Consider the following 26,883-nt stretch of genomic DNA (forward strand, 5'->3'; position numbering starts at 1 on the left):
TTTGTTACTACAAAATTTATTTTGATTGTTTTTTTGATGAAAATATTAAACGTATAAATTAATTTGTTTTTAAATTAAAAAATCTTTATAAAAGCAAGCAAGCACACAAAATTCTTTTTCTTAATTCATTTAAAAACACTGGATATACAAGCAATTAATTATTTTGATATTGTTTCTTTATATATGTTTCAATGATTTTATTGAAAAATCATAAAATTTCATTCAAAAATAAGTAAGTGACGTAAACAGACTGCTACATCATTGAATGAATGCATAACTAGCTGAAATTGGAGAAAGTAGAAGAAACAGAATATATTTTTATAAAATATATTTATGTGGATTCATATTCATGGTAGTTAACTATACAGCTAAATAAAATAATTTACTATCAACGCTCACTACTTTTACAATTTAAGTAGTTATGTTTTTATGTTGGTTGATATCTTTCAATTAAAAAATATATTTTAAAAATTTAAAGCTTAGTTCTAACTCAATATCCTAAATTGGTTATTTTCATAAGAATTAATCGCTCGCTCTGGCTTTAAAAATATTCTTAATTCGTAACGTTTCCTAAAATAACCTCATACATCATTGTATAATAAATATCATCACCAATTTTGATCTATTACGCAATCAAAAATTGATTTTGTACTTAACTTGTATGAAGAAGAGTTTTAAATAAATTTTGCATTTTCATTAAATAAAAAATAAATAAAATTTCAACTTATTTACTTATTTATATCATCGAATAGATAAATTTTGAATCATAAAAAAACAAAATAATTATGAAATTTGTATAATAAATTAGAAGAACTGGGTAAATTTATTTAGGATCTTACTTAATTTTACATTGAAATTATCTAGCAAAAAAAATTTGTAAATTTAAAACAGGTAAAATAAAAAAAATTAAAATCAGTTGATTTAATTTTCAAGCAAAACTTGAATGTAAATACTTTATTTTTACTTAGCAATAAATAAAAAGCATGATATTTTATTCATAAAATTAGTTTGTTTTTTACTAATATTATATTAAAAAATATGTATCAATAAACAAATAGGCTTGGGAAATATGATTTTCCCAAAATATTACATTCTAGCTTCTGATAATTAAATTTTATAATTTAATCTATTATGAAATAAACTCAAACCTAACAAATATAATTTTCTACTCACAATTATTCATGATTTTATTGTTCTTCTACTTCTTAATCTTGGTCTATTTCTTATTTCTATGAATTTTCTTCTTCTTCTTCTTCTTCTTCATCCTCCTCTTCTTATTGATTTGTTTCCCCTCCGTTTACTTCTTCTTTGTTATCAGGTGAAAAGTCTTCTCTTTCATTTTCAGAATCTTATGATTTGTTATCATTATCAGTGTTTACTTGAGAACTAATATTCTCAGAATAGGGTGAATTACCTGATTTGTCACGAGAACCTACTTCACTTTGAATATGTTGCTCACTCTTAAATTAATTTAAATAATTTTCAGCCTCTTCTAAATTCAAACAACTATAGTTAAGAGCTAACTTTTCTTTTTGTTAGTCTATCTTAAGATTGATTTCATTTACTTACTATTATAATTTGTCAGCTTCTTCATAGTTTTCTGCCTATTTAAAATTATTTTCTTAATATAAATTTTATTAATTAAAATCTTTATTACTTAAACCAAATGGGTGATTTCATTTTCAAAATCAGCAACTTTTTTTAAATTAGCTTTTATTTTTGATATTAAGTCTTTTAATTAGAAATCTAAATCAGCTTGGGTTAATTGTTAAGAACTCATTGTATTTGTATTAGAACCAAGTGAATTATTATTCAAGTTTTCATTGGCTTAATCATTATCATTATTTATTTTTTATTCTTCTTGTTAGCTGTCTTCGTTATTTCTATTTTCATCTTCATGGTCTGAAAGCTCTAATAGATCCTTGTGTGTAGAAACTATTTTCTATTCTAAATTATTAGAACTTTAGACATTAGAGTTATTACAGCTATTCTATCTGTCTACTTCAGGGTATTCTTTACGGATTTATTCAATTTCAGCTTTAGTTTATTTAATCTATTTTTGGAAAATTAAAAATTTAATAAATTATTCAAATTAATTCAATAATTTATTATTTACTTCACTTTCGAGAGTAACACTGTGTTCATAGTGTCTTTATTCTACGGAAAATTCGTGGAGAGACTCAAGATCTTTAATCTTAATCAAAAGAAGCTAGTACTTATCAATATCTGCTGCTTTCTTTAATTCGCTTAAAGTTTTGTCACTTTCAGACTTTCTTTCTTATATCTTTTTTAAAAAAAATATAAATAAATATATGAAGTAAAATAAATAAATGATTACTTCTTCTATTTTATTCAAAATCTCTTATTCAGTCTGCTTATAAGATTCAACTTACTTTTGCATTTCTTCAATTTATGTTGAAAGCTCTTTAATATCGTTAGCTACAGTACCAGCTTACTTTAATTATAAAAATAATTTAATTTAATTGAATAAATAAGAATTCATTAAATAATTTTAATTTATTTTTAAAGTATGAAATCAATTAATTACTTTATATTTTTTCTGAGAAACGAGAGCTTTCTTTTCATTTTCTAATGAAGGAATTTTTTCAGAAGTCTAAGCTATCTTATTTAATATTTCAGAAATTTAATCATCTATTCTTTGTTTACTTTCATTCAAATTTTCTAACTTTTCTTCATCTGATTAAAGTGTGCTCTTATAATTTGCATAAGTGTTGTAACTATCAGTATATTTTGTTAATGCAGATTCTCTATTTTCTTTTAATTCTTTAATTTGTAATATCTGCTCAGATAATTTATTTCTGGTCACTTGTAAATTTTCTAATATTTGATCATATTCTTACAATTTCTTTTTAAATGACTCTTTGTTTCCTTCATTTAAAGCAATATTTTTTTCAAGTTCTTCCTTTTCAATTTTGTAATTTGCTAAATCTTCACTTATTTTTTATTCTTTTTATTCGATACGGCGTAATTAATTCTCAAATTTAGCCTATATGTTGTTAATCTTCAAAGTTAGCTATTCAATACTATCATTCACTTGGCTTAATTCCTTTTCCTTTTGCTTCAGTTTCTTTCTTATTTCTTCAACCTCAGCTTCTAAAGCTATTAAATAAAAATGGCTTCATATAACAAAATTAAAATCTTAAATGAATAATTTTACTTTTCTTCTATAATACAAACTTCTCTTTTTCAGATGAGAATTCTCCAGTTTAACTAGTTAAATTTTATTAAATTTAATCTCTTTCTTCGTCTAAATGCTTTTTATCCAAATTTATATGGTCTTCAGTTATTTTAAGTCTTTCTGATTCTTCTTCAATTTGATATTTTTCGTTTTTTAATTTTTGATTCTATTCAGATTCGTAACTTTCCTTTTCCCTTAGCTTTTCTTTCTTGCAATCACTTAATTAAAGTAACCAACTTTCTTGATAGGAAATTTCTTGTTTAAAAAGCTATTCCTTTTCACTATAAAAAAATAATTTTAATATTTCAGCTATCTACAAGTTAAATTTACCTTTCATATTAATTGTAGTCAGATTAGCATTAAAGAATTTGCTTTTCAGTTTACAATATCTATATAATGTATAATGTTTTGAATTAAAGTAAAGTTGTTTAATAAAATCTGTTTACATCTTCTTGCTGATGTTAAATAACTTCTTCTAATTTTTCTGCTTCTTCAAATTAGTCATTCTCAGCATATTCTTCTTATTCTCTTTATAAATTGGTAAGTTTCTTCTTCAACTTTTAGACATCTGATTGAAGATAATCTATTTTTAAATAAATTTATTTCATAAATAAAAATAATAATTACTTATTAATAAATAAATAAATAAATAAAAATTTTACTTGTTTTAGACATTAATTAATTTTATTTTAAGACTATTTCTGTTAGCTTTTATTTAAGCTTTATTCTCTCTTCATTAATTTTATTCATAATAAACTTTTCATCCTTTTAACTTAGCTATTTTTAAAAATAAATTGTTTATTTAATTGATTTTAAATTAAATTTTTACTTGCTATGGTTTAGTTGGTTCTTCAGCTTTTTGAGCCTGCTTCTGCTTCATTTTATCTAAGAAACGCTTAGAAGAAGATGAAGGGGTTTATTGTTTTTCAGATCCTAATGAACTGCTAGAGTTAATAGCTGATTTCTTTTCAGTCTACTCTTTTATTCTATTACTTAAATCTTCTTTATCTTTCTATTCTTCAGTTTCACTATCAGGTGCACCCCATTTGTAAATTTTTTCTTAATCATCTACTTTTAAGGTGTTGACTTAAACTTAATTAGTCTATTCATCATCATTAGGATGAATTTATTCTTCTTAATAACTTTGTTTTATTTGAATTTACTCTTCATACTAGTTTTCATTTTACTATTTTTCTGCTTGAGGCTATTTCTTTTTGAATCTACTAAGCATACTCTCCTTCTCTTTTTGTTAAGGAGCCTCTTGTTATTCTTATTCTACTTTTTCTTCCTTTAATTTATAAAAATTACTTTTTAAACGCCTATCATTTCTTTGACTTATTTTTTAATTGGATTCAAATAAACTTAAAAAATAATAATTATTATTACATTGTTATATTGAATTACCTAATTCTTTTAAGGCTGCTCAATGTTTTCTGCCTCTTATTATTATTGAGTTGCTGCTTGCTAAGTATTTTTTTTAAATTTAGCAAAACCTTTAGCACTCTTAGTAGGAGCGGGTGCTAAAGATGCATTTGTAGAGGTATCTTCATTAGTGATATCACTTTATATAGGCTATTAGTAGTCAACGTTTTCAAAATTACTTTTAATATCATTATTAATTGAGACAGGAGTATAAGAGCTTTAAGCTTGCTTTAATTAAGGGTTCTAAAAAGAATCAATTTAAGATTACTCTGAATTGTTATTGAAAGATTCAGCAGGAGGTACTGTTTATTTTTTAGTCTTTAGATCTATTTATATTTTAAAATTTTTAAAAAAATATAATAAAATAATTTGTATTTATCAAAAATGCTTCAAAAAATAATGAGATTTTACTTTTGAACATTGATTTAGACTTTTCCTAAGTAACTGACGTATTCATAGAGCTAGATGAACCATTTTCTTACTATTAATTCATGCTATTTGATAAATTATTAAAGCTTTAATTTTAGCTATTATTGTTTTTTGGAGTTGTTGATTCCATCTTCCATGGGTTGCTTGGTTACTAACTGCTATTTAATTTTTAAGGTGTATTTCTACTACCTTCCTAAGTCTGTTGCTATCCTTATTTTTATTGTGGCTTTTAATCAGTTTATTTTTTGCCAAATAATCCTATTAAAAATAAATTATTTTAAGGAATTATAAAATTATGAAAATTTAACAAAATTAAATCAAATTATGAGTAAATACCTCCTATAAAATTCATATTAAGCTAATTTTTAGTTGTGTAGAAGCTATTTTTTTACTATCAAAGACTTTGAATTTATAAACCTACCTGTTTGTAGTAAATTTCCTATTTTAAATGTTGATAAAAGATGAAAAATTTTAGCAAAATCTAATTAATTATCAATTAACTTTATTAACTTATTTCCTAATAAAAAGTGTACAAATTCTTTTTTAAGCTTGATTGATTTATTTCCAAATAAGTGTACAAATAAACAAACAAATCATTTGGTAAAAGAAATCAATTAAAAAGCTAAATAAATAAATATTAACTTTATGAATATAATCTATCATCTATAAATTGTTACTAAATGTCATAAAATCTGATAATATATTTTCTAAAATAAATAGCTAGAATAGTTTAATACCAAAAATTTAATCCTCACCAACAAAAAATAGTCATAATCTAAATTACTTTTATCTTCTCATCAATTTTTTATCTCATATTTTATTAAATTTCATTAAAATATTAAAGTAGTTTTAATAATAAAATAAATAAATAAATTTTCAAATTTAAATCATTATGTGAGTTTGTTTTTCTTCTTTTTAAAACAAATTAATAACAATAAACTTCTTATTCAGCTGAAAGAAAGTTTTTTAACCTCAATAAATACAAAATGGCTTTTAACCAATCACTCATCTTGATAAAGATTGATATAACTTTAATGAATTGTGCTAATTTATTTTGGATAATAGCAATATATTTTTGTTAATGTTAATTGAAATTATTTAATTTTATCAAAAAATTAGATTTATTCATTTTATTTAGTTTGTTAATTTTTAATTTCTTATCAGACTTAGAAAAATAAATTTAGATACGCCCTATGAAACACTTTATTATTTTAATTAAATGTATCTTTCAAGATCCATTTTTAGTCTACTTTATTTTGAGTAGCAACAATATTAATTCTTGCGAGATGCGAAAATGTATTTGATATAGATTGAAAGATTTTATTTTTTCTGCACTTATCTCAGAAAATATCATAAATTTAAGTTATTTAAAAAATAGATTGACTGCTCTTTACATTATATTTGATTTATTAGTAGCAAGCAAAGAAGGAAGAAGAGAATAATAATATATTAATTAAGCTATTTTATCAGAAAATAAGCGTAGAAGAAATTATTATTGCCTACTTGAGATGCTATTAATTTTGAGGAGTTGATAGCAATCTTGAAGCATATAAAAAAAATTTTAATTTTATATTAAAGAGTCAAAAAAATAAAAAGTAAAGAAAAAAGATAAAAAGAGACAGTCATATAATCAAAGTAATTAGAAAGAAATGGCAAGAAGATGTTAATTTGAAAACTCCAACGACATCGGAGTCTTCTGCAAACTCACATCAGCATACTGTTTAGTTTCCGTTGGTGCATCTGAAAACTTCTATTCTGTTTTTGAATCTGAATTGGTCCCCCATATTCCAGTTATTCATACATCAATAGGCGGTACTCGTATCGTAGGCAGAGTAACTTGTGGTAATAATTTTATTAATTTTATTTTTAATAAGTTCAAATTCAATAGGAAATTCATTTTATTTTTTTGAGGAAAACATAATTTTTCGTTCAAGAAGAATTGAGATTTGATTATTCTTGATGTTTTAAAAATTATTTTTATTTTTCATTGCTTAATTTTATTATTTTTAACAAATTAAGGTAACAAGAACGGTTTGTTGGTCCCTAACACTTGTAATGACAATGAATTGAGAAATATTAGAAATTCCCTTCCTGACAACGTCAGAGTAAGAAGAATCGAAGAAAAGCTTTCAGCTTTAGGTAATTGTGTTGTTGCTAACGATTATGTTGCCTTGATCCACCCTGATTTGGACAGAGAAAGTGAAGAAATTATTGCTGACACACTCGGAGTTGAAGTCTTTAGAACTACTATTGCTAATAACGTTCTCGTTGGTACTTACTGTGTTATCAATAATAGAGGTGGTCTTGTTCATCCTTTAGCTTCAGTTGAAGAGTTAGACGAACTTGCTAACCTCCTTTAAATCCCCCTTTGTGCTGGTACAATTAACAGAGGTTCTGATGTTATTGGTGCTGGCCTCGTTGTAAATGATTGGGCTGCTTTTTGTGGTAATAAACTTTATTTTTTTTAAAATCAAAACCCAAAAAATAGGACTAAAATTTTTGTCAAAAGAGACAAAATGAATGAATGCTTGCTCAGTTTTAATTCTGAGTTTTGTCATCTTAAATATTTAGCTATTTGTTTGCAATGGTTTTTTGTAAAAGAAATAATCAAAAGTAACTTTTTGTAAAGTAGCTAACAAAATTTAAGAAAAGCAAATAATCCAAGCAATTTAGATAAAAAAAAGAAAGATAGATAGATAGAGAGATATCTACCAATCCAAAAATTAATTATAAAATTTAAAAGACAAATATAATTCGAGAAACTTTAATTTGATTAGATTATTTTTTAATTTGAAACATTAAGCAGTTTTTGATAAAACAAAATTTAAACAAAATTATTATTAATAAAAATAGGTTTAGATACTACTTCTACTGAAATCAGTGTTGTTGAAAATATATTTAAATTAAATGAAATGAAAGATGAAAATATGGATAATGAAATGAGAAAAGACTTCGTTATGAACCTCGAGTGAAAGAGTTAGTAATAAGGAGTCAAATTGTATTGAACATCTATCTATCTATTAGTTTATTTTCAAAGCAAACTGACTTAATTTAAAAATGAATGAAGTGTATTATATTTTGGGCCCTTTATATTTCTAAACATATAATTTTACTGAAAAAAATAAATATTTAAAATTTTCTTTAGCAAGTTAATTAATTAATGTCTTCAAACAAATAATTCTTTATAGAGTTTTTTGTTGCAATAGGCCAAAAGAAGACAAAAAATAACTAACAAACCACACAAATAAATACCCTAAGAAATTAATATTAATTTATACTTTATATTTTTATATATATATAAATATTGTACAATAGAATATATTGTTCTTTTCTATCAGCATAATTCATTCACTCACTCACTAACTAATTAACACACTCTTTCTATTTAAATTCAATCTAACATTTTATAAATTTAACAAATGCACTCAAACAAACTTGAACATTTAAAATCTTTGATATTTTTAATACTTAAATTTAAACTTTCTTTTTTATTTTAATATTAACTTTCATAATTTTTAAATTTGGGTTTAAGATTTCAGTATATTTAACATTTATATTTATATATATACATAAATATTGTACAATAGAATATATTGTTCTTTTCTATCAGCATAAAGCTAACATTTTCTAATTTTAGCATTTGCACTCAAACAAGCTTAAACGAACATTTTAAAGTATTTGATATTTTTAATACTTAAATTTAAACTTTCTTTTTTATTTTAGCATTAACTTTCTTAATTTTAAAATTTGGGTAAATTTAACACTCCAATACTTACTTACTATAATATTAATTTTGTATATAAAATACTTTGGAAAAATTAAAGTAGGACTAATTAATTAATTGTTTATTTATTTTATTTTATTTTATTTTAGTCTTAATATATCAGTGATTAATAATTTTGGATATAACTCTGTCTTTAAAATCGTGCTAAATTGTAGAAGTTTCTACATAATATTTTTTAGGTGGTCCTGCTAAAGTTTCTATATTTGATACTTCCCACTGTTTTTCTATATCTTGTATACGCTTTTATAACTTGATTCTTTCTTTTTATTGAACTTATAGCTTCTATCTTTGCTAAACCAAATGTGCATTTCTTTCTATTTCTTGGATTTATTCTGGAGTACCTTTAATTGGATTTCTGGAGCTACCCAAAAATATATATCTAGGTCTTTTTCTTTCCAATATTTCTATCATCAAGTTTTTACGTCTTTTTAATTTTTCAGCTTCTTTTTTCTCTGCTTCATCTAAATAAATTTAGTTTTCTTGCTGATATTCATCTTATTCTATTTAGTTTTATTGTAATTTAGAATCCTAACTAATGATTTAAGTATTCTCTAAGCTTTATCCTTACGACTACTGAATAGATTAATATTTAGAATCGCTAGCAATATCTTTTGAAAATTACTCTCTTATAGGAGTTATATTCTTTGATTATAAGTAAATATTTTAATTTGAAGTCCTTGGCCTTGGTTACTGCAACTAAGAATAGTTTTAAATAAAGCTACTTTAATTATTACTAATACTAGAAATACCAGAACTACTCCTTTTATTTTTACCTCCACCAAACCTCTAATAAGAAGAGCTTGGCCTAGAAGTATTTATAGTTTAATTTTTATCATTAACGTAGAATGAAACAGATAAGTTATTAGATTTAACTCTTTAAAATTTGGAAGAGATATCTTCAGACTCTGACTAATAATTAGGACTCTAATTAGAAACTTATGAGTTTACTACTTCATTCTTTGCTACTATGGTTTTTCCTGTAGTTGGTCTTGTTGAAGAAGAACTCTTTAATTTGAAACGACTATATCTATCATTATAAAGCTATTTAGGATCTAGCTACTATTCTTCTTAATTTTCATCAACCTTGCTTCTTTCCTTCTCTATGAAATCTTCTATTTCAATCAGCTCATTGTTATGAGAAAATATATTGCTGAGCATCACATAATGAACGTCAGCACTTATATCTATTTCTTTTTATTTTTCACAAATTAAGTTATTGAGTCCTGAGTTATCAAAGCTGTCGTTGACATATTTTGAAATGTTCATTTTTTAGCTTTGCTATTTTAATGGAGTTTAAGAATGCGAAACACTTTTAGTTTTATTTTATAAGTTTGTCACTTTACTTCTTTACGGTTATATATTATCAAAGTGCTCATTCAAGTAAAAAATTTTTAGTTCATTTTTCTGCTTATCTTTAATTTCTTATTATATTTTATTTTACTAAAGCTAACCATAAATACTACCTTAAGAAATACTTCTATCTCTATTAAATCCAGAATCTTATGAGTTTTTACATGAATTAGATGGGCTCACTCTTCCAGACTGCAGCTCTCTATTTTTATATTTTGTAAATTTCATAAGAAAATGAAAAAAAAATGAATTAAATAAATAAATAAATTACGAATTTGTAATAAATTAAGTGGTGGTCTAATTTAATTTAGATTTAACATACTTCTTTACAGCATCTTCTTTTAATTTTTTTAACTTACTTTGCATTTATTTTTGTTATTTTTTCTCATCGTCTAAGAAAGACTAAGGATCTATCTTTTGTAAGAGAGGCTTGAGGTTATTTGCATTTAAAACAAAATGGAAATTAGTTATTTTTCCTTAATCGTTGGCATACCTTTTAAATGTATTATTTCTTTTTTAGTTTTCTATGTAAGATTTTGCTTATTCTTAGTCTGGGATAGCTTTCAATAGCTTTACCTATCTGTTAATCAGCCTAATAATTTCTTAAGGAACAAAGACTTTATTATTTAAACTGATTAAATATTTTTCTAATTTATTCTTAGCACATGATATCTAAATAGCTAGTATATCTTAAAACTACCACAAAATTTATAGAATATTTTGGATTTCATCATATTTCATCATTTATTTGTTTGCAATTATTTTTTCAACTTATTTTAGTTTGTTATAAAATCTCATTAAATTTTATAGTTCTAGATCTATTATTTCATTCGAAAAAGATGGAGGCTAGCTCAGAGATTTTTTTTTCTGTTTCTTTAATTGGTTTTTTTAGTATCTTAGCTAAATTTTTTAGATCCTCTCTTCAATGGCTGTAGTTATATTTATTTAATTTTTTTCACCTAGGTTTTACTCACTTTCATTTTTATTTTTTTTAATTTAAGAGTAGTCTATTGCTATCCCATCAATAATTATTTTATTTGTTGAGCTCTATAATAATTCATTTGCAAGAAATTAATTATTCTGTTTAATGAATAAAAAATCTTCTAATTCCAAGTCCTCTTCGTCATCATTATCATTACTATCATTCAATGAAAATAGTTCTATATTAGTTAGATTTATGCTTTAAGTTTAAAAGGATTCAATTAAGAATATTTAATAGTTTCTTTTGCTTTTCATTAGCTCATCAAGAAAAAATAGAATTTCATTCAGCTTAAATAAGAGGAGCTGTTTCACTGGCGAACTTAAAGCATTTTCGCTATTTAAAATTAAATCTATGTTAGATGTAATTTTTAAAAGATATTCTCTCTATATTTCATCAATTTTATTTTTTTCATTTTGTAATTGTTTTTTTCTATAATTAGTAAGCGACTTGCTAGCCTTTTTGTTAAGTTCATCGATTTTATTATGCATTTTGTTATAATCCTCAATAGTTGATACATAATCTTTGATTTCAGTTATTTTTTAATAGAAGTCAATACAAAATTTCTCTTGAATTTGCTTCACTTCAATTAATTGCTTAACCATTTAATATTAAATAATTTTGTTATATTCCTCTAAAGAATTAATGAAGTCAATCTTTTTTTGCATTAACTCAACATTTCTGTCTTTAATGTCTCTTTCTAGAAGTACATCCAATTCAATATCAATTTCTTCTTGCAATTGCTTTTCAATAACTTCTTTGAGTTTTTTATCATGCTCAATTTTTTATAATTCCTCTTTCAAGTAGTTTTAATTCATTTAGTTTGTATTAGCAAGTCTCTTTTTTTTATAAAGTTGGCTACTCTCTCTTATTTTATTTTAGTATCCATACATCTCTTTAAGTTTGAGGACATTGACATCCTATTTTTTATAGTGATCATGAGTAACATCAACAGGTCCATCTAAAAATGTCAAATCACTGATCATTTTTTACATGTCATAATAAAATTGGTTTCTTATTTTTTTGATTTCAATATAATAATAATATATTAATTTTTTTGGTGGATATGGTTATTTATTAATTTTACAATTCAAAACAAAACAATACTATAAGAATAGGCTTTATTTTCAAAAAGTCCTGAATTTATTTACAAATTTGTTATTTTCTTATATTTTTTCTGTTAGGTATAAATATCTTAAATTGATAGATTGCTTACTGTAATCAAAGTTTACAAAAATATCATGCCATTTAATACAAATTAATAATGTTTTTTGTTATTAAAAAATTATTTTAATTTCTTTTCTTCTATTTAACAAAATTTTTTATTTTAATTTTTAAAATTTTAACATATAAATTTGTTAATTTTATAAATAGTTCTTTAAAATTAATATTTTAGAAAAAATATTATTTAAAGTATTGAGATTAAAATTTATAACACACTCTAAATTTACTCTTTTTAGTTTTATATAATATAATTTCCTTGAATAAATAAAATTTTAATTATTTTGTTTTCATATTTAAACATATGATTTTTATTTGAAATATTATAAAATTTAATTGTAAATCTTTCAATATTTTTTATTTTGATTATTCAAATTTTAACATAAAAATTTGTTAATTTTATAAATAGTTCTTTTAAATTAATATTTTTTTCTAAAATACTATTTAAAATATTGAGATTAAAATTTATAATGCACTCACTCTAAATTTACTCTTTTTAACTTTATATAATATATTCTTTTTGAATAAATACAATTTTAATTATTTTGTTTTCATATTTAAGCATATTTGAAATATTATTAAATTAAACTGTACATTTTTCAAAATTTTTTATTTGAATTTTTCAGTTTAAACATATAAATTTGTTATTTGATAAATAGTTCTTTTAGATAAATATTTTAGTAAAGAATATTATTTAAAATATTGAGATTAATATTTATAATACACTCTAAATTTACTCTTTTGAATTTTATATAATATAATTGCTTTTAATAAATAAAATTTTAATTATTTTTTTCATATTTAAGCATATGATTTTCATTTGAAATATTATAAAATTAGATTGTTTGTTTTTGCCCATTTATAGTATTCTTTCCAGTGTGGATCTTGTCCTAGTGTGTCTATGTCGGCTATTTTATTTAGATTCTTTTTTAATTTTCTTTCTAAAAACTAATTTTAATATTACCAATTATTATGATACCACGCTTTCCACTCCACAAGACTGTATTTAAAAGTCTTGGATCCCTTAAAATGCCCATAGCCTTCTATAATAGTTTATAAAAAAATATGCTAGGACTTAATCAAAGGATGCAAGATTTGGGAATTTTTTAATCGAAACCGAAGGAAATATTTTTAAAAATCAGATTGATTTTTATTGAAAAAATTAAAGGTTAAAGCACTTAATTATCTTAATTAAGCAAATGCTCCAATTAATATATCATTTTCAAATAAATTTAATTAAAAAATGAAATTTGTTAAAGTATTTACATGTTTATTGCTTCTAACAGGAGAGAATATAATCAATTCTTTGTCCATCAAATTAGCTTTTTCGACAGTTTCAATGTCAATCAGTGTTGAATGCTTTGTAATTCTGAGAGTTTCTTCAATAGTAAGACTGAACATTGAAGGGTGTTTCTATTATTTAACATTAGTATTTCAATAGATTGTTTTTTTATAATTTATTTATTTTTTTTTTTACCTTTGCTTAGGTGTTGATTTCTGATCTTATTCTTTTCTTTTGCTCATCAAAGGTTGTCACGATACCAATATCGCTCTACTTAATGTAGCCAGCCTTCAAAATATTTAAAAGAATTTCAACTACAACCTCCGCCTCTTTAGGATTTTATAGTTATTCAATAAGTTGAGTAGCTTATTCTTAACCCTTTACAAATATAACACAGGACTTAATTGCAGGGTTAGGCCAAGGGAATCCTCTTAGTTCTGGTTTAAATTCTTCAACAATACCATTTTCAAGCATATTGTTGTAGAAATATCTAGATTAAAAGATCATTTAGTTGGCAGCTACCCTATATTGAGTCTTCAACAAGTGAGGCTTGAATCCTTATGAAATTAATTTTTCAAAGAGACTCATACACATACCTTTTGACTAAGCAAACATTGATTATGATTTAGGAGAGCTTTACATATGATCTCCTATTAACACAAGTTAGTTGCATAGTCTATGAATTGGAATCAGAGAAAGAGGCTCTGATACAGTATTAGCTTCATCAATAATTACTCTTGTAAAATGCAAACCTTTTAAATAATCTGCCATTACAGTTTGGCAAGTACAGCAAACAACTTAAGCTTCTCTCAGCATTTTCTTTAAAATCAAGAATTTCATTGAATTAGGGATATATTCTTAGGGTTTTGGAGCTAAGTGCTTTCCATCTTTTGAAGTTAACTTTTAAATAGGTTCATGACCATCAGGCTTCGAGATAATCTCATTAATATGATCTAAACGATCTTCAAAACCAGGTCCAATAGTTACTGCCTTAACATTAGCCTTAATAAGCTCTCCATAAATAATGTTGACTGTTCCTTATGATTCAGCTGTTACTAAAATCGGTTAGTTTGATGCTCTTAGCCATTCTAATACTATTTCAACTGCTGCAGTAGTTTTACCACTTCCAGGAGGTCCTTAAACAATAGTTATTCTATTTAGGGCAGCCTTTTCAACAGCTAGCTATTATTCTGCATTTAGCTATGTCTTAGTATTTGTTGCTGTATAAATAAATATTTAAAGTAACTTATAAAGTAAATTCTTTTCAAATAAATGTTTACCTTTGTATTATTCTTGATTTGACAGCCTTTTTATTATGTGAGAGGTTTATCCAGGAGGAGTGCAAATAGTGTGCATAATAGCAGGATGAGCAGATCTGCTTTCGAAACAAAATACTCTTAGGGCATCTTGCATACGTTCATGTTGAGTTCTAGAGAAAATCTTAGTTATTTTCCATTAACGTTAAGAATCGAAAGAAATGCTCTTAGATTAATCATAAGTTGGACAAATAAAAACCTTCATTTTAGAATCCTTAGTCATTTCTCTTACTTAACCAATAAGTGCAAACTCAACAACATTACCGAATTCAGTGATATTGTGGATAAAGTCTCTATTATCCTTGGCAGATTTAGCTCTTTAGTTAATGTAAAGAGCTAATTTAGAAATATTGTCATCAAGGACAGGCTTGTCATAACTTGGACGGAAGAAAGTAGTAAGAATAACAATATCTCCCTCGACTATCATATGGTGGGTTTCTCTAACATCATACTTGCATCTTCATGTTAAAAATAAATAAATAAATAAATTTAATTTTTAATAAAATCAAATTACTTTTTAAGAAGCTTTTAATCTATGCACTCTTAGGTTTCTAGAGGAGTAACTGCTACAACATCATAGCAGTGTGCAGTTCCTATTTTCTCGATTTTACCATTTATATTGCACAGATATTCAATAGGATTTCTACTTTGTATTGATTCATACATGCAATCAATAGCTTCTGATATAATCATATTCTTTTTTTAAGCATAATAATCTGCAGAGCTTTCATGGACAAACCCTGATGTTTCAAGTTGCAGCTAGGTGTATATTTTTTCTGCAATTTCTAAAGAGAATTATTTATCACCTGAATAAAGAAGAGTTTCATATAATTCATCAAGTAATACTGCTGGTATTGAGTTCTCCCTCTTTGCAAAACCCTTTTTACCAAAAACTGCAAAAAAAATTTAGATTTTTTTAAAAATGAAAAAAAATTTAGATAAAAAAGACTAAATAAATTTCAATGTTTTTACTTGATTCTGCAATTTTCTGATAATTTTGGCTATTCATATCATAATCTTTTAAGAATTTAAGCTTAGGTTGAACTTTATTGACAAATAGATCGTCTTCTTCATCATCTATATACTTCTCATCTGAGTCATCAAAGAGAACATCAGAGTGTCTCATAGGCCATTTTTATGCCATTTCATAGACTGTTCTAAGTGGAGTATTGTCAGCTATGGTTTCATTATTACTTAATGGGACTAAGATGTCTTGCAAATCTCTAACAAAAGGATCTCTCACTAATTCTTTGTTGAATTCATCATCATTATATGGAGGAAGACCGCTTGTTACTTTTGTAATTAATTAATAAATATCAAAAAAATAAATTTAATAAGTTGATTAATTACGTATTTCTTTTTCTGAAAACTCAATAGAATTCAAGTCGTATATATCATGAGGATTACATGCCTTCTATCTTGTAATACCATAATTTAAAAATAATTTTTATTTAACTCTGTCTTCATCATATTTTTAAACAAAATCTTTGCTTGTTTAAACTTCTTCTTGTTGCCTCATAAACTAACCTTACATATTAGATTCTATAGAAGTTTCTCCCACAGGTTTCTTATTGATTATATCTAATATTTGCTACAAGAGAATAGCATTTTAATGAATTACACCATGTGACCAAATAAATGAAATCTTGATTATAACAAAAATAAATTTATTTTTAATAAAAAGTTAAACTGAATAAAAAATAATTAATTACTTCATTCCATTCTAGAGTTTTGAATTTTCCTATTTCTCTAAGACAGTTGATGGCTTCTGCTATATTTTATTTTCTTAAATAATCTTGCAATTTCTTTGATAATTTTCTTGCTCTTTTATGATTAGATTCTTGTATTTTTTCTTCAAAATCACTTCTTGGTTTAGGTTTAGCCATCTACTATAAGTAGTTGTTTTCTTTTTATAGCATAACTTAGGGTTGCTCGTGTAAAAATTTTTTATCTCTAAGTCCGAGTCTGATTGTACCAGTTTAGATTAGATCAACTACTAATCTTTCCAAGGCCATTCTTTTGGCATCTTATTTTCTTTTTCCAAAGCCAACTGCAACAAAATCACTAATGTTTCCATGTCTAAAATAATTAAATTTTAATGTAAGATTGCAGCTAAATCCTGTAATTTATCCCTTTTCATTTTCCTCTTCATAACCGCTTTAATGAGGAGTATAGTCTTATCTTAAAATACTTTTGGAAACTTATATCTAAATTTTTATACACAAATATTTAATATCTAAAAAAATTTTAGGTTAAAATTTTTACCCAGTTGTTGAATTATACAAAGTTTTATTTTCTCCAAGCTTCTAAGAGCTGTTCTGCTTCTTCAAAGGTTAGATCTTCAGTCAAAACTGTTTTTGATTTGCTGACTAACTTGCTTGGATCTTTTTTCTCTTCAGCATATTCTTTACGGTAATTTTATTACATTTTATTCAAATTAAAATTTTATGGGAATCTGTTGCTATATCCTTACTGTTGCTCCATCTTAACTTTCTTCTAAAGCTATTCTTTTTTAAAAAGCTTAGATTCTTTTTTTAATAATTCTTCAGGAGTAAGCTATTTTTTGAATCTATCTTTGTTGATTAATATTTTATCATCAGTTTCACCCTCTTCAAAATCATCTTCATCAACATTGTTGATTCTCATATATCTTTTAAGCTGAAACTATTTATCTGTAGCTGGCTTTATCATGCTTTATTCTTCCATTAGCTTATTCTATCTAGAGCTACTTTGTATTTTAAAATTTGTGTTTTTGTTAGCTTCAATCTATGTGTCTTGTATTTCTCCTTCTTCATCTTCATCTTCGTCATAATCATCATAATTATTGTTATTATGTTTGAAATTCGCATATTCATCCTCTTCATAATCTTCATCTAAATTAACTCCTTTGTGTTTACTATAATCTAAATCTGCATATTCAAGCTCATCGTCAGTATGACTTGGATGAGGTAAATTATTGAAATCGTCCATTTAATTAAAATGTTTTGCTTTTTCTGAAAACTTCAATATAAATAATAAGGCTAATTATTTGCTTTTTTATTATTATTTTTTATATTATTAATTTTAAAGAGCGTACTTTTTATAAAAATTACATAAAATTAATAAATAGCCAAAGCAAATCAATCAAATACAAACAAAGTACAAATAGATTTATAAATTTAATTTTAAATTTAAAATTTAGGTGGCAAATATGCTCAAAAGAAGCAGAATTTATTGATCAAAATTTGTTTATTGATTAACTTAGAATTAAAAAATAAGAAAATTTAAAAAGATTTTTAAAATAAAAATATTTAAAAAAATTAAATTTAAATTATTGATTTTCCTAATAGAATTAATAAAATCTAAATTTTTTTTATTCATAAAAATAGCTCAAAATAAATAAATAAATAATTTTTTATAAAATTGTGTTTATTAGAGAAAAGATTTTAAATAAATTTAAATTCAAACAAACTATGTGAAAAATATTTAAAACCAAAAAAATTAATCTGAAAAAAAATAAAGTTTAATAAAAATAAAACTTTTTTTAGTAATTTAATATTTATTTTATAGATTAAAACAATCAAAACTTTTTGTATCCATTTAAATTGAAAAAAAAATCTATTCAATAAATATAAAATTTGAAAATAAGTTTTTATTATTTGCTTTAAAAATGATAAAATTGTAAATTAAAAAGATAAAATGTTTATAAAAATATGTTTTTATTTATCTTTATTTTTTATTATTTTTGGAAGATAAAATTTCAATACTTTAAACAAAATAAAATTTATTTTGATTGGATTTTTAAAAATCATTTGAAATAAAAAAATTAATTTTTTATTTATTTGAATATATTTATTTTAATGATTAAAATTTTTTTAGAAAAATAATTTGCTATTCAAAAAACATACCTTTTCTTAATTAAATAAACAAAAAAAGAAACTTTTGCCAGAAATAAATTAAAAAGTAAAATGACTTCAAAATTTTAACTCTTGAAATTATATTTTTAATTTTTAAAATGCTTCAGCGGCTTTGCTTAACAATATTTTTACTCATCTTAGAATAAATTTAGTAAAATTGATAAATAAATAAGTAAAAATATTAAAAAAATTAAGTAAGACTTGATAAATATTAGTTAATTGTAATATTATGTTTATAATTTTATGCTCATTTATTTATTTAGAAGATTGATTCACTGATCGATTAATTATATTTGGTCATTTGATTAAAATTATGATGACAAACATAAAGAGAGAAGATTAAGGTTAATTAAATATGTTTATTATGAATGAGTAGTTTGAGATATTCACATATGCGTTTAAATAAAGAATATATTATTATGCACTAGGTAAGCAAAAATATATATTATTATTACTTCAAAGATTAAAAAAATTTAATATAATAATCGATAGTTGTATATATTAGAGTAAGAAAGGGTGATCAGTAACCGAATTAGGCGAGTTTATCCTTGATAGCCTTAAGAGCAGGAGCAGCGAGTTCCTTCTTTCTGGCATCAGCTTACTTAACCTTCTTATCGTGGTAGGTTTTAGCTCTAGCTCTTCTCTTTTCTTCGAGCTTTTCGATGAGGGTTTGTTTGCCCCAACCAACGGAAGCACTCAAGTCACCCAACTTGCAGACGGGTCTAGAGTTTCTTAATCTTTAGACCTTCAAGGCATCGACAACGACTTACTTCTTAACTCTGTCGTAGGGGGTGGGGATACCTTCGAAAATTTTTAGTCTTTCTGTTTATTATAAAATAAGATTGATGAGTTGATGGTTAAAATAAATTTTTTCATTTTATAAATAGCCAAACTAATTAAAACTTTAAGAATCTAATTAAAAATATTATTGTCTTGTTTAATGTGTTTTGTTTTGTTTAGTTTATTAAGATTGTTTATGTATAATTCAACCTAAAGGGTATTTATTTTTATCTAAATTAGGTCAGAAATACTTTTTTATAACAAATATTTTCAAATCATTCATTCATAAATGCACTCATTTATTTATTAATTCATTCAAACAATCGGTTTATAGTGAAAGTTTTCAAAAAGTATTCAAATGCATATTCTTTTTTTGCTTATGTAGCAAAGTAGATTTAGCAATCAAATTTAATATTGATTCTACCTTATTATATTGTTCAAAGCATCAAAAATCCTACATCAATATTCTAAAAATAATTTTGCAAGTCTGCTAAGATTAGAATAAGATATAATAAATAACCTATGCTTTTTTAATATGCTGTGTGATAAATTGCTCTATGGATATTTAAATGCTATATAAAACTTAATTAATTTTGTTTCAGCTTCGAATTCTACTAATTTCATACTTTAATACTCCTTTGAAGATATATAGATAGATAGTAACTGTTTTTTGATATTATGAGAAGGAGATAAATAGATACAAGTGTTTTGCATAACACTCTCAATTTCCTTTAATACTCTTGAAAATAGTTGTTAATTTGAAATTGTATAGTTAGTAGTCATATTTATTTTTGCATTTATTCTACCTAGTAATCTTAATGTTTTTGCAATTTTTGTTTTGATGAAAATTCAATTAAACATTTGAAAGCTATAATAACCCTTTAAAATGATTTGCTAGTTTGATATTTCGGCAAAGAAGCTAAGGTTTTTTAATTGTATAAACTACTAGTTTATAAGAAATCACCTTATAAAATGAACAAAATATCTCAAAAGCTTGATTTGAAAGACCTACTCATTATTCACTAATCCATACTAGTCAAGAAAAACTTTAAAAACTAGTGAAAAGCGATTAAATAAGGGGAATTAAAAACAAAACATTTTAATATTATGATAAATCATATTGCGTTTTTATACATTTTTTTAATAAGTTAGACAATATATTGTTAATTTCGTTCTTTACTTAATCAGTCAGTCAGCTTGGCAATTTATAAACAAACAATCATTTTAGAAAATTTTATTACCTAAGGCAGCAGCACCCTTGGGGGTCTTATGAGGGAGCATACCTCTGACGGCTCTCCAGAAAATTCTAGAGGGAGCTCTGAAATGTTGAACACCTCTTCTGGGGTTGTGGTTCATCCATTTGTTAAGGAATTCGGAGAATTTAACTCTGTTTCTGAAGAGAGAGCCAGAGATGTTAATAGCTTCAGTTCTAACAACAACAATTCTTTGACCACTCAAAAGTTCCTTGGCAACGTAAGAAGCGAGTCTACCCAATAAGTGACCCTTAGCATCAATAACTACAAGCTTGTCGAACATTTTCCTTTATTATTTCTATTTATTTATTTAATTTATTTTTTATCCTTCTCTTAATTTTATTTTTTTTACTTTATTAATTTCCTTTATCAATTGCTAATCTTAAATGAATGTGTCCTTAGGTTTATTATTTTCTTAATTAAAAGAGTCCCTTTACTTTCCCCACATTAACTATTAATTAATCTTTTTAACCTCCCTCTTAATTTGCCCTTTTATCATTCATTTCTATCAATTTACTCTTCTTTTTGACATATCTTTCTTTATTTTCATTCTAAAATGAATGAATCTCCTTATCCAAAGCTCTTTGTGCTTCATTTTTTAAATACTTTCAATCGTTTATGTTCATCTCTATGCAGATAGATAGATCCTTTTAATTCACTTATCAAGCAAGCCATCAAGCCCAAATAATGAAAGCTCTGCTCTGTATTTTTTTTTTTTTCAAGGCGAAAATTTACCATCATATAGTATTTCAATATTTTGGTTTTGAAAACTGTTTGATTTAAAAAAAATATTTTTATAAATAGGTTCAAAATTTTTTAATAAAAATAATTTTAATTTAATTTTGTTAAAAAAATGCTTAATTTTTTAATTTAATTCTTCTAATTTCATAAGCAAAAAAAATATTTTTCTAATAAAAAAAATTTTTTTTAAATTATAAAAAAATAATAAAAAAAGCTATCTTAAAGATAAAAAAAAGAAAGAACATTTGCTCAAAATTATCTTTAATTAATAACGTTAACAAATAATAATTTTTTTTAGTTTATTTAGTTCATGTAAAATATTCATTTTTTTCTTGAATATTAATTAAACTAAAAGTATTATAAAAATAATACTATGATAAATTCAACTACTTTAAATTGAATTAACTAAAAAAATAGTTATAAAATAAGTTAGCAAAATAATAAATAATTAACTAAATAACTAACAAGCAAATTTGATTGATTGTTCATTAGATTAAATAAGTTATAAGACTAAATCAAAGGTATTTCTACAAAAAACTTATTGTTGATAAATAAAGTGTAGGAAGGAAGGAAGGAAAAAAGAAAGAAAGAATAATTAGCATCAAGGATCATAAAATTAATATTAAAATACTGTAAATATTTAAATGTCTCTCCTTTAAGGTGTTATAAAGAAAAAACTTGCTATGTCTAAAGAAAACATAGTCTTTTCATCAGAAGACTCTTTTAATACTGATAATTCATTTAATTCATCAGTAGAAAATGATAACACAGATGGTAAATATATTAAAAGCTTTATTGAAATATAATTAATTCTAATTGGATGAAAAAATGTTATGTTTTTAAAACAAATAGACTATAAAAATACTTTTTTTCATTTAAAGGAGCAAATGAACCAATTGTTTATTGCAAATCCTGAGCTTTAAGACAATCTCACTTTTGAATCTTTTGATCCTGAGTAATATGAAAACGACCAAAGAGACGAGGAAGAAAAAAAAAAGTAGAAAATGGATCTACATACAAACCCTATCTAATAAATACCAAAACCAAATTATGTGACAGAATAAACAAAATTGGAAGAATTAAAGAAGCTAAAAGATAAGGAACAAAAATAGAAATCAAAATTATGGTCTTCCTTAAGCAAAAATATAGTAAGAAATGGGCACTATTCTACAAAAATACCAACTCTTGAAACAGTAAATCACAGGTAAAAAAGAGTTAATTTTAAAAATTAAATGTATTTCAAATATTCTATTTATAAATTAATTGTAAAACTAACTAGTTAAGCCTATTTTTAGTTTTTAACGATTCTTTATGATCTTATTAATTTAAATAACAAAAGGTTAAATGTTTATAAACATGAAATAGAAAGGGTTGACTATATAGATATTTTAACTAAAGAAAATATGCCTCCTTCTTCTTCATCAAAAAATCCTTTGAGCAGAAGAAGCAGTGATATGAATATAAATGAACCTACTTAATAGCAGCTTACAACTACAAATTAAATATAAACTTAATCATAAAATACAAATGCAAATAAGAAAGAAAATAAATCTGTAGAGAGCAGTGAGGAAGAAGAGGAGTAATTGAACCCAGGTGGAGAAATAGAATATTTCTCATTTAAAAAGAAAATGCAAATGAAAGCTAAAGAATTACGTGAAAAATAAGAAATGCTGAAAGAGAAAAAAAGATAAAAGAAAAGACATGCTGTCACAACTCGTGGATTTGCTGCAATAGCTTAATTACAAGAATAATTAGAAAATAATCCTAATACAGATAGAAAGTAATTATTTGCACAACTACGATCTTCAAGTTAAATGCTAAATCCTGCTTTATTTAATAATACTGCCACTTTAGGAGAAAAGAGATCTTCTATATCACCTGCTAAACAAAAAACAAGTTAATCAAGCTCAAGTCAATTACCAAATAATAATACATCTCCTCAACCTCGTAAATCTGTATTTAATAGACTTGTGAATTAAGGTGGTTAAATCAAAACATCGAACAGCGGAGATTTTACTATAGATGCAAATAAGCTGGAGCAGCATGAGTCCGGAGATTAATTTCACTCTAAAATAGGCAAAGCTCTCTATCTTGCTATGTAATAAAGTAAAGGAGATAAGGAAAGTTTTAGAAAGCTAGCTTAAAATACTCTTCGAGATTACAATAAAAGTAAAGCTAATTTATTCAAAGCAAAAAAATTCCCTCCTTCACTACCCAAATTTACTTAAGAGGATAATATCCACTTAAATTAACTCTTACCAGATTTTAATAACCCTATGTTTGTTGCAAATAAGTCAGATCCCTTTGAAGAAATAAAAGATTTTTAACCTGCACCAAACTCAAGTGAATCAGAGTTTCTTACCGTAATTGATAAAATATAAAAAGGAAAGTTGGTAAATTTATGGAAGTAGCAACAGGCCTTTTGATCTCATAAAAATAAATACTTTTTACTACTTGTATATTAAATAGTTTGTTTATATTATTTTTCTGATGTAAGATAAAAATTGTTTTATCATTTAACTTATTTTTAAAAACTCAATTTAAAATCAATCATGATTTTTCTAATTTTTTTGTTTAAAAAATTAATTACTCATTAGAAAATAAAATGTAATCAAAAGATTTATATTTTTTATTTGTAAAATGAAATAAAAAATGTAATTAATTTTTATAAATCATTTTATTTTTACTTTTCACAAAAATAAATATTTCATTAAATATGAAATTGATAATTAGATTAAATGCATTTTTATAGCTTCTAACTTAAATTATTTATTTTAATATTATTAAATAAGTTTGATTGCAAAATATTTAAGTGAAAAGTTTAAAACTATCTAATTCACTGTTAGATTATTAATAATTATTTTTTAATTTTTTTAGGCATCTATTAATACTGCTAAATTTAGGAAGAAACTTACATAAATTTAGAATAAATAAATATTTACTATATGAAAAAAGATAAATTGAAATAGGCAAAAATAATATTATTATATTTATCAGAAATCTCTTAAGTTTATATATTTATTGATATTGATTGATTGATAGATAGATTGCTGTCCTTAAAATTTTATATTTTTTAGTTAAAATTTAAATATATCCCAAAAATAGCTCTCTAATAATATTTCATTATGCTGCATTAAGCTATTTTAATTTGAGCTTTTCTGCTTTATATTTAGACTCAAACTTGTCTATTATATCAGTCCAGTTGTTATATTTCTCTCCTATTTTCTTGCACAAAAAGAAATACTTGCTTAAACAATTATTTTCACATTCTTTTTTGATAACTTCTCCTTTACTTCCGTTTAACTTATTGAAAACACCTTATTTGCCATCATCGTCATTAGATTGATCTTCAGTGAGAGTGTTGTTTAGCATAATTGAGTCTTCCAAATTTATTGATTAGTCAGAAATATTATTCTCTATGAATGATTAAGTAGGATCTTCGTACATATTAGAAGCACATATTGAACACCATGCAAACTCTGATAAATTTCTAATAAACCAATCACTTCTTTTAAGTTTTTCTTTAAGTAATTTTCTCTTTTTTTTGCAAATATTTGATTTACATAAGATTCTATCACTTGATTATTACTAAGTTAACCCACTAATTCTTGTTTCATATTTCTTTTTTAAGGAATCTCTCTCAGATTCGCTTTCAGCTTGGAGGGTCTTTATTTTTTAATCATACAATTTCTTAATTCCTTCTTTTTCAGATTCACATTAATTTACAATTTTCTTTGCTAAAATGTCACCTTATAAATTAAATTAAAAAGATTATTAAATATTTGGCGTTAAAAATTTAAGAAAGGAATTCACGTGGAATTATATTAAGTGTTAATAAGAAATAGCTGTTAATAACTTGAAAAAAAAAATATTAATATACTGAGAATGTTTTTCATTTTTTCAGACATTTCCGAGATAAGCTACATCATTATTACATTTTGTTAGTTTTTATCTTCTTAAATTTTAAAGTTCAATTGCTTGATTTGTGTGTTCAGGTGATTTTTATACATTTAAAAGCATGCTTCAATGACAATTATTGCTATTGAGGTTATGATTAACTTATTATTATTATCTTCTTGATATTCAATAAATCCTATGTAAATAAGATAGCAGGTTGTTACAACAAAGCATAAAATTTATAAGTTATAAATTTTCTTAATAAAATCCTCATTTTTTTCTATACGCTTATTAACAATTTATGCATCTTATTCGAATTCCTCAAGCTTTCTCCTAAATCTATCGCTTAAAAAATTATTGCTTTCCTTCTTTTTGCCCAAGCGAAAAGAAATAATAGAAATAGAGATAACCACTACAGTAATAAGTAAGTGCTAAATCTAAATTTTTTAATAAGGAATGTAATCTAAGTACTCTACCAAAGAGTAAATCTACTCTTGGAATTAGCTAGCTTTTAAAAGATCTTATTAGTCCATACTCAGTATTACTAATTTTTTTTTTAATTAAATGAGTTTATAATTAAATTTTATAATTTTACTAAATTTATCAAGTATATTAATTTACACTTTTTTTTTTTAGTTAATTGCGCGATATAAATAAAAAAATAAATATCATTCTAATAAACTTACTTCATTTTAGTTGATTTATAAAATTTAAATATAAGAATTATAAAAAAATTTTAACAACTTTGATTCTATGCTAAATCAAAGTATGTTCATGACATAATTTGAGTGATGAAAACTCTTAAAACTAAAAGGTGGGCTTTCTAGAATTTGATTAAAGAAAGATTGTATTTGATTAACAAATGTAATAAATTTGAGGTTTGGAAGAGTTATTTGAATTTAAATAAATTCCTTTATTTTTAATATAAAGTGTTTAGTTAAACAAGTCAAAACTACAATAAGAACAAGTATTTCGTTAATTTAAACATCTATATCTAGTATTTTAATATTATAAACTGATTTTATAAATAAACTTTTTTTATTTTTTTGAAGAAGCAAATTATTTGTTTTTTTGTTATAATAAATTAAATTAAATAAATTTAGTTTTAAAAAAAATTGAATTATTTGTAAAAAGATAATAATTCTAAGAAACTTAAGACTTTTAATATTAGTGATAAATTAATATTTGATTGCAATTTTCATGTAGATAAATATAGTAGAAGGTTAAGGGGTATTTAAATTTAAAAATGGCAGATATGTGTGAAGGTTATTTAAAGAGTAACTATTTTAATGGAAAAATTTCATGCAACTTTAACCCAAGAATCTATTTGTAAA

General features: G+C 23.9%; 7 protein-coding genes across 7 annotated transcripts; 2 read left to right on the forward strand and 5 right to left on the reverse strand. All coding sequences in view use genetic code 6, as the record gives it.

Annotated features, from left to right (window-relative positions):
* Window positions 1–1,169: 1,169 nt before the first annotated feature.
* On the reverse strand, window positions 1,170–5,402 carry TTHERM_00732580 (hypothetical protein; the record flags this gene model as incomplete). Its single annotated transcript, XM_001023656.2, has 13 exons — window positions 1,170–1,604; window positions 1,658–2,053; window positions 2,117–2,284; window positions 2,339–2,455; window positions 2,549–3,120; window positions 3,179–3,480; window positions 3,530–3,588; window positions 3,646–3,782; window positions 3,862–3,976; window positions 4,029–4,487; window positions 4,604–4,947; window positions 5,033–5,308; window positions 5,387–5,402. 13 exons carry the CDS (start codon window positions 5,400–5,402, stop codon window positions 1,170–1,172), a joined length of 3,396 nt encoding a protein of 1,131 aa, XP_001023656.2.
* A 1,297-nt stretch (window positions 5,403–6,699) lies between these two features.
* On the forward strand, window positions 6,700–8,022 carry TTHERM_00732590 (eukaryotic translation initiation factor 6; the record flags this gene model as incomplete). The annotated part of the gene is made up of 3 exons (XM_001023657.1): window positions 6,700–6,892; window positions 7,070–7,495; window positions 7,904–8,022. The coding sequence occupies 3 exons, from the start codon at window positions 6,700–6,702 to the stop codon at window positions 8,020–8,022; spliced, it is 738 nt and encodes a 245-aa protein (XP_001023657.1).
* Window positions 8,023–8,933: 911 nt separating this feature from the next.
* On the reverse strand, window positions 8,934–12,158 carry TTHERM_00732600 (hypothetical protein; the record flags this gene model as incomplete). Its single annotated transcript, XM_001023658.2, has 2 exons — window positions 8,934–10,386; window positions 10,456–12,158. The coding sequence occupies 2 exons, from the start codon at window positions 12,156–12,158 to the stop codon at window positions 8,934–8,936; spliced, it is 3,156 nt and encodes a 1,051-aa protein (XP_001023658.2).
* Window positions 12,159–13,006: 848 nt separating this feature from the next.
* On the reverse strand, window positions 13,007–17,952 carry TTHERM_00732610 (AAA domain protein; the record flags this gene model as incomplete). Its single annotated transcript, XM_001023659.2, has 9 exons — window positions 13,007–13,292; window positions 13,349–13,797; window positions 13,862–14,886; window positions 14,947–15,440; window positions 15,497–15,875; window positions 15,955–16,275; window positions 16,333–16,627; window positions 16,695–17,189; window positions 17,248–17,952. The coding sequence occupies 9 exons, from the start codon at window positions 17,950–17,952 to the stop codon at window positions 13,007–13,009; spliced, it is 4,449 nt and encodes a 1,482-aa protein (XP_001023659.2).
* Window positions 17,953–19,398: 1,446 nt separating this feature from the next.
* On the reverse strand, window positions 19,399–21,410 carry TTHERM_00732640 (60S ribosomal protein L13/L16; the record flags this gene model as incomplete). Its single annotated transcript, XM_001023662.2, has 2 exons — window positions 19,399–19,700; window positions 20,900–21,410. 2 exons carry the CDS (start codon window positions 21,408–21,410, stop codon window positions 19,399–19,401), a joined length of 813 nt encoding a protein of 270 aa, XP_001023662.2.
* An 886-nt stretch (window positions 21,411–22,296) lies between these two features.
* On the forward strand, window positions 22,297–24,078 carry TTHERM_00732650 (hypothetical protein; the record flags this gene model as incomplete). Its single annotated transcript, XM_001023663.1, has 3 exons — window positions 22,297–22,426; window positions 22,505–22,856; window positions 22,992–24,078. The coding sequence occupies 3 exons, from the start codon at window positions 22,297–22,299 to the stop codon at window positions 24,076–24,078; spliced, it is 1,569 nt and encodes a 522-aa protein (XP_001023663.1).
* Window positions 24,079–24,772: 694 nt separating this feature from the next.
* TTHERM_00732660 (transmembrane protein, putative) lies at window positions 24,773–26,082 on the reverse strand (the record flags this gene model as incomplete). The annotated part of the gene is made up of 2 exons (XM_001023664.3): window positions 24,773–25,401; window positions 25,533–26,082. The coding sequence occupies 2 exons, from the start codon at window positions 26,080–26,082 to the stop codon at window positions 24,773–24,775; spliced, it is 1,179 nt and encodes a 392-aa protein (XP_001023664.2).
* Between the last annotated feature and the right edge of the window lie 801 nt (window positions 26,083–26,883).

This window comes from Tetrahymena thermophila, assembly GCF_000189635.1.
Source record: "Tetrahymena thermophila SB210 genomic scaffold scf_8254417, whole genome shotgun sequence".
NCBI lineage: Eukaryota > Ciliophora > Oligohymenophorea > Hymenostomatida > Tetrahymenidae > Tetrahymena > Tetrahymena thermophila.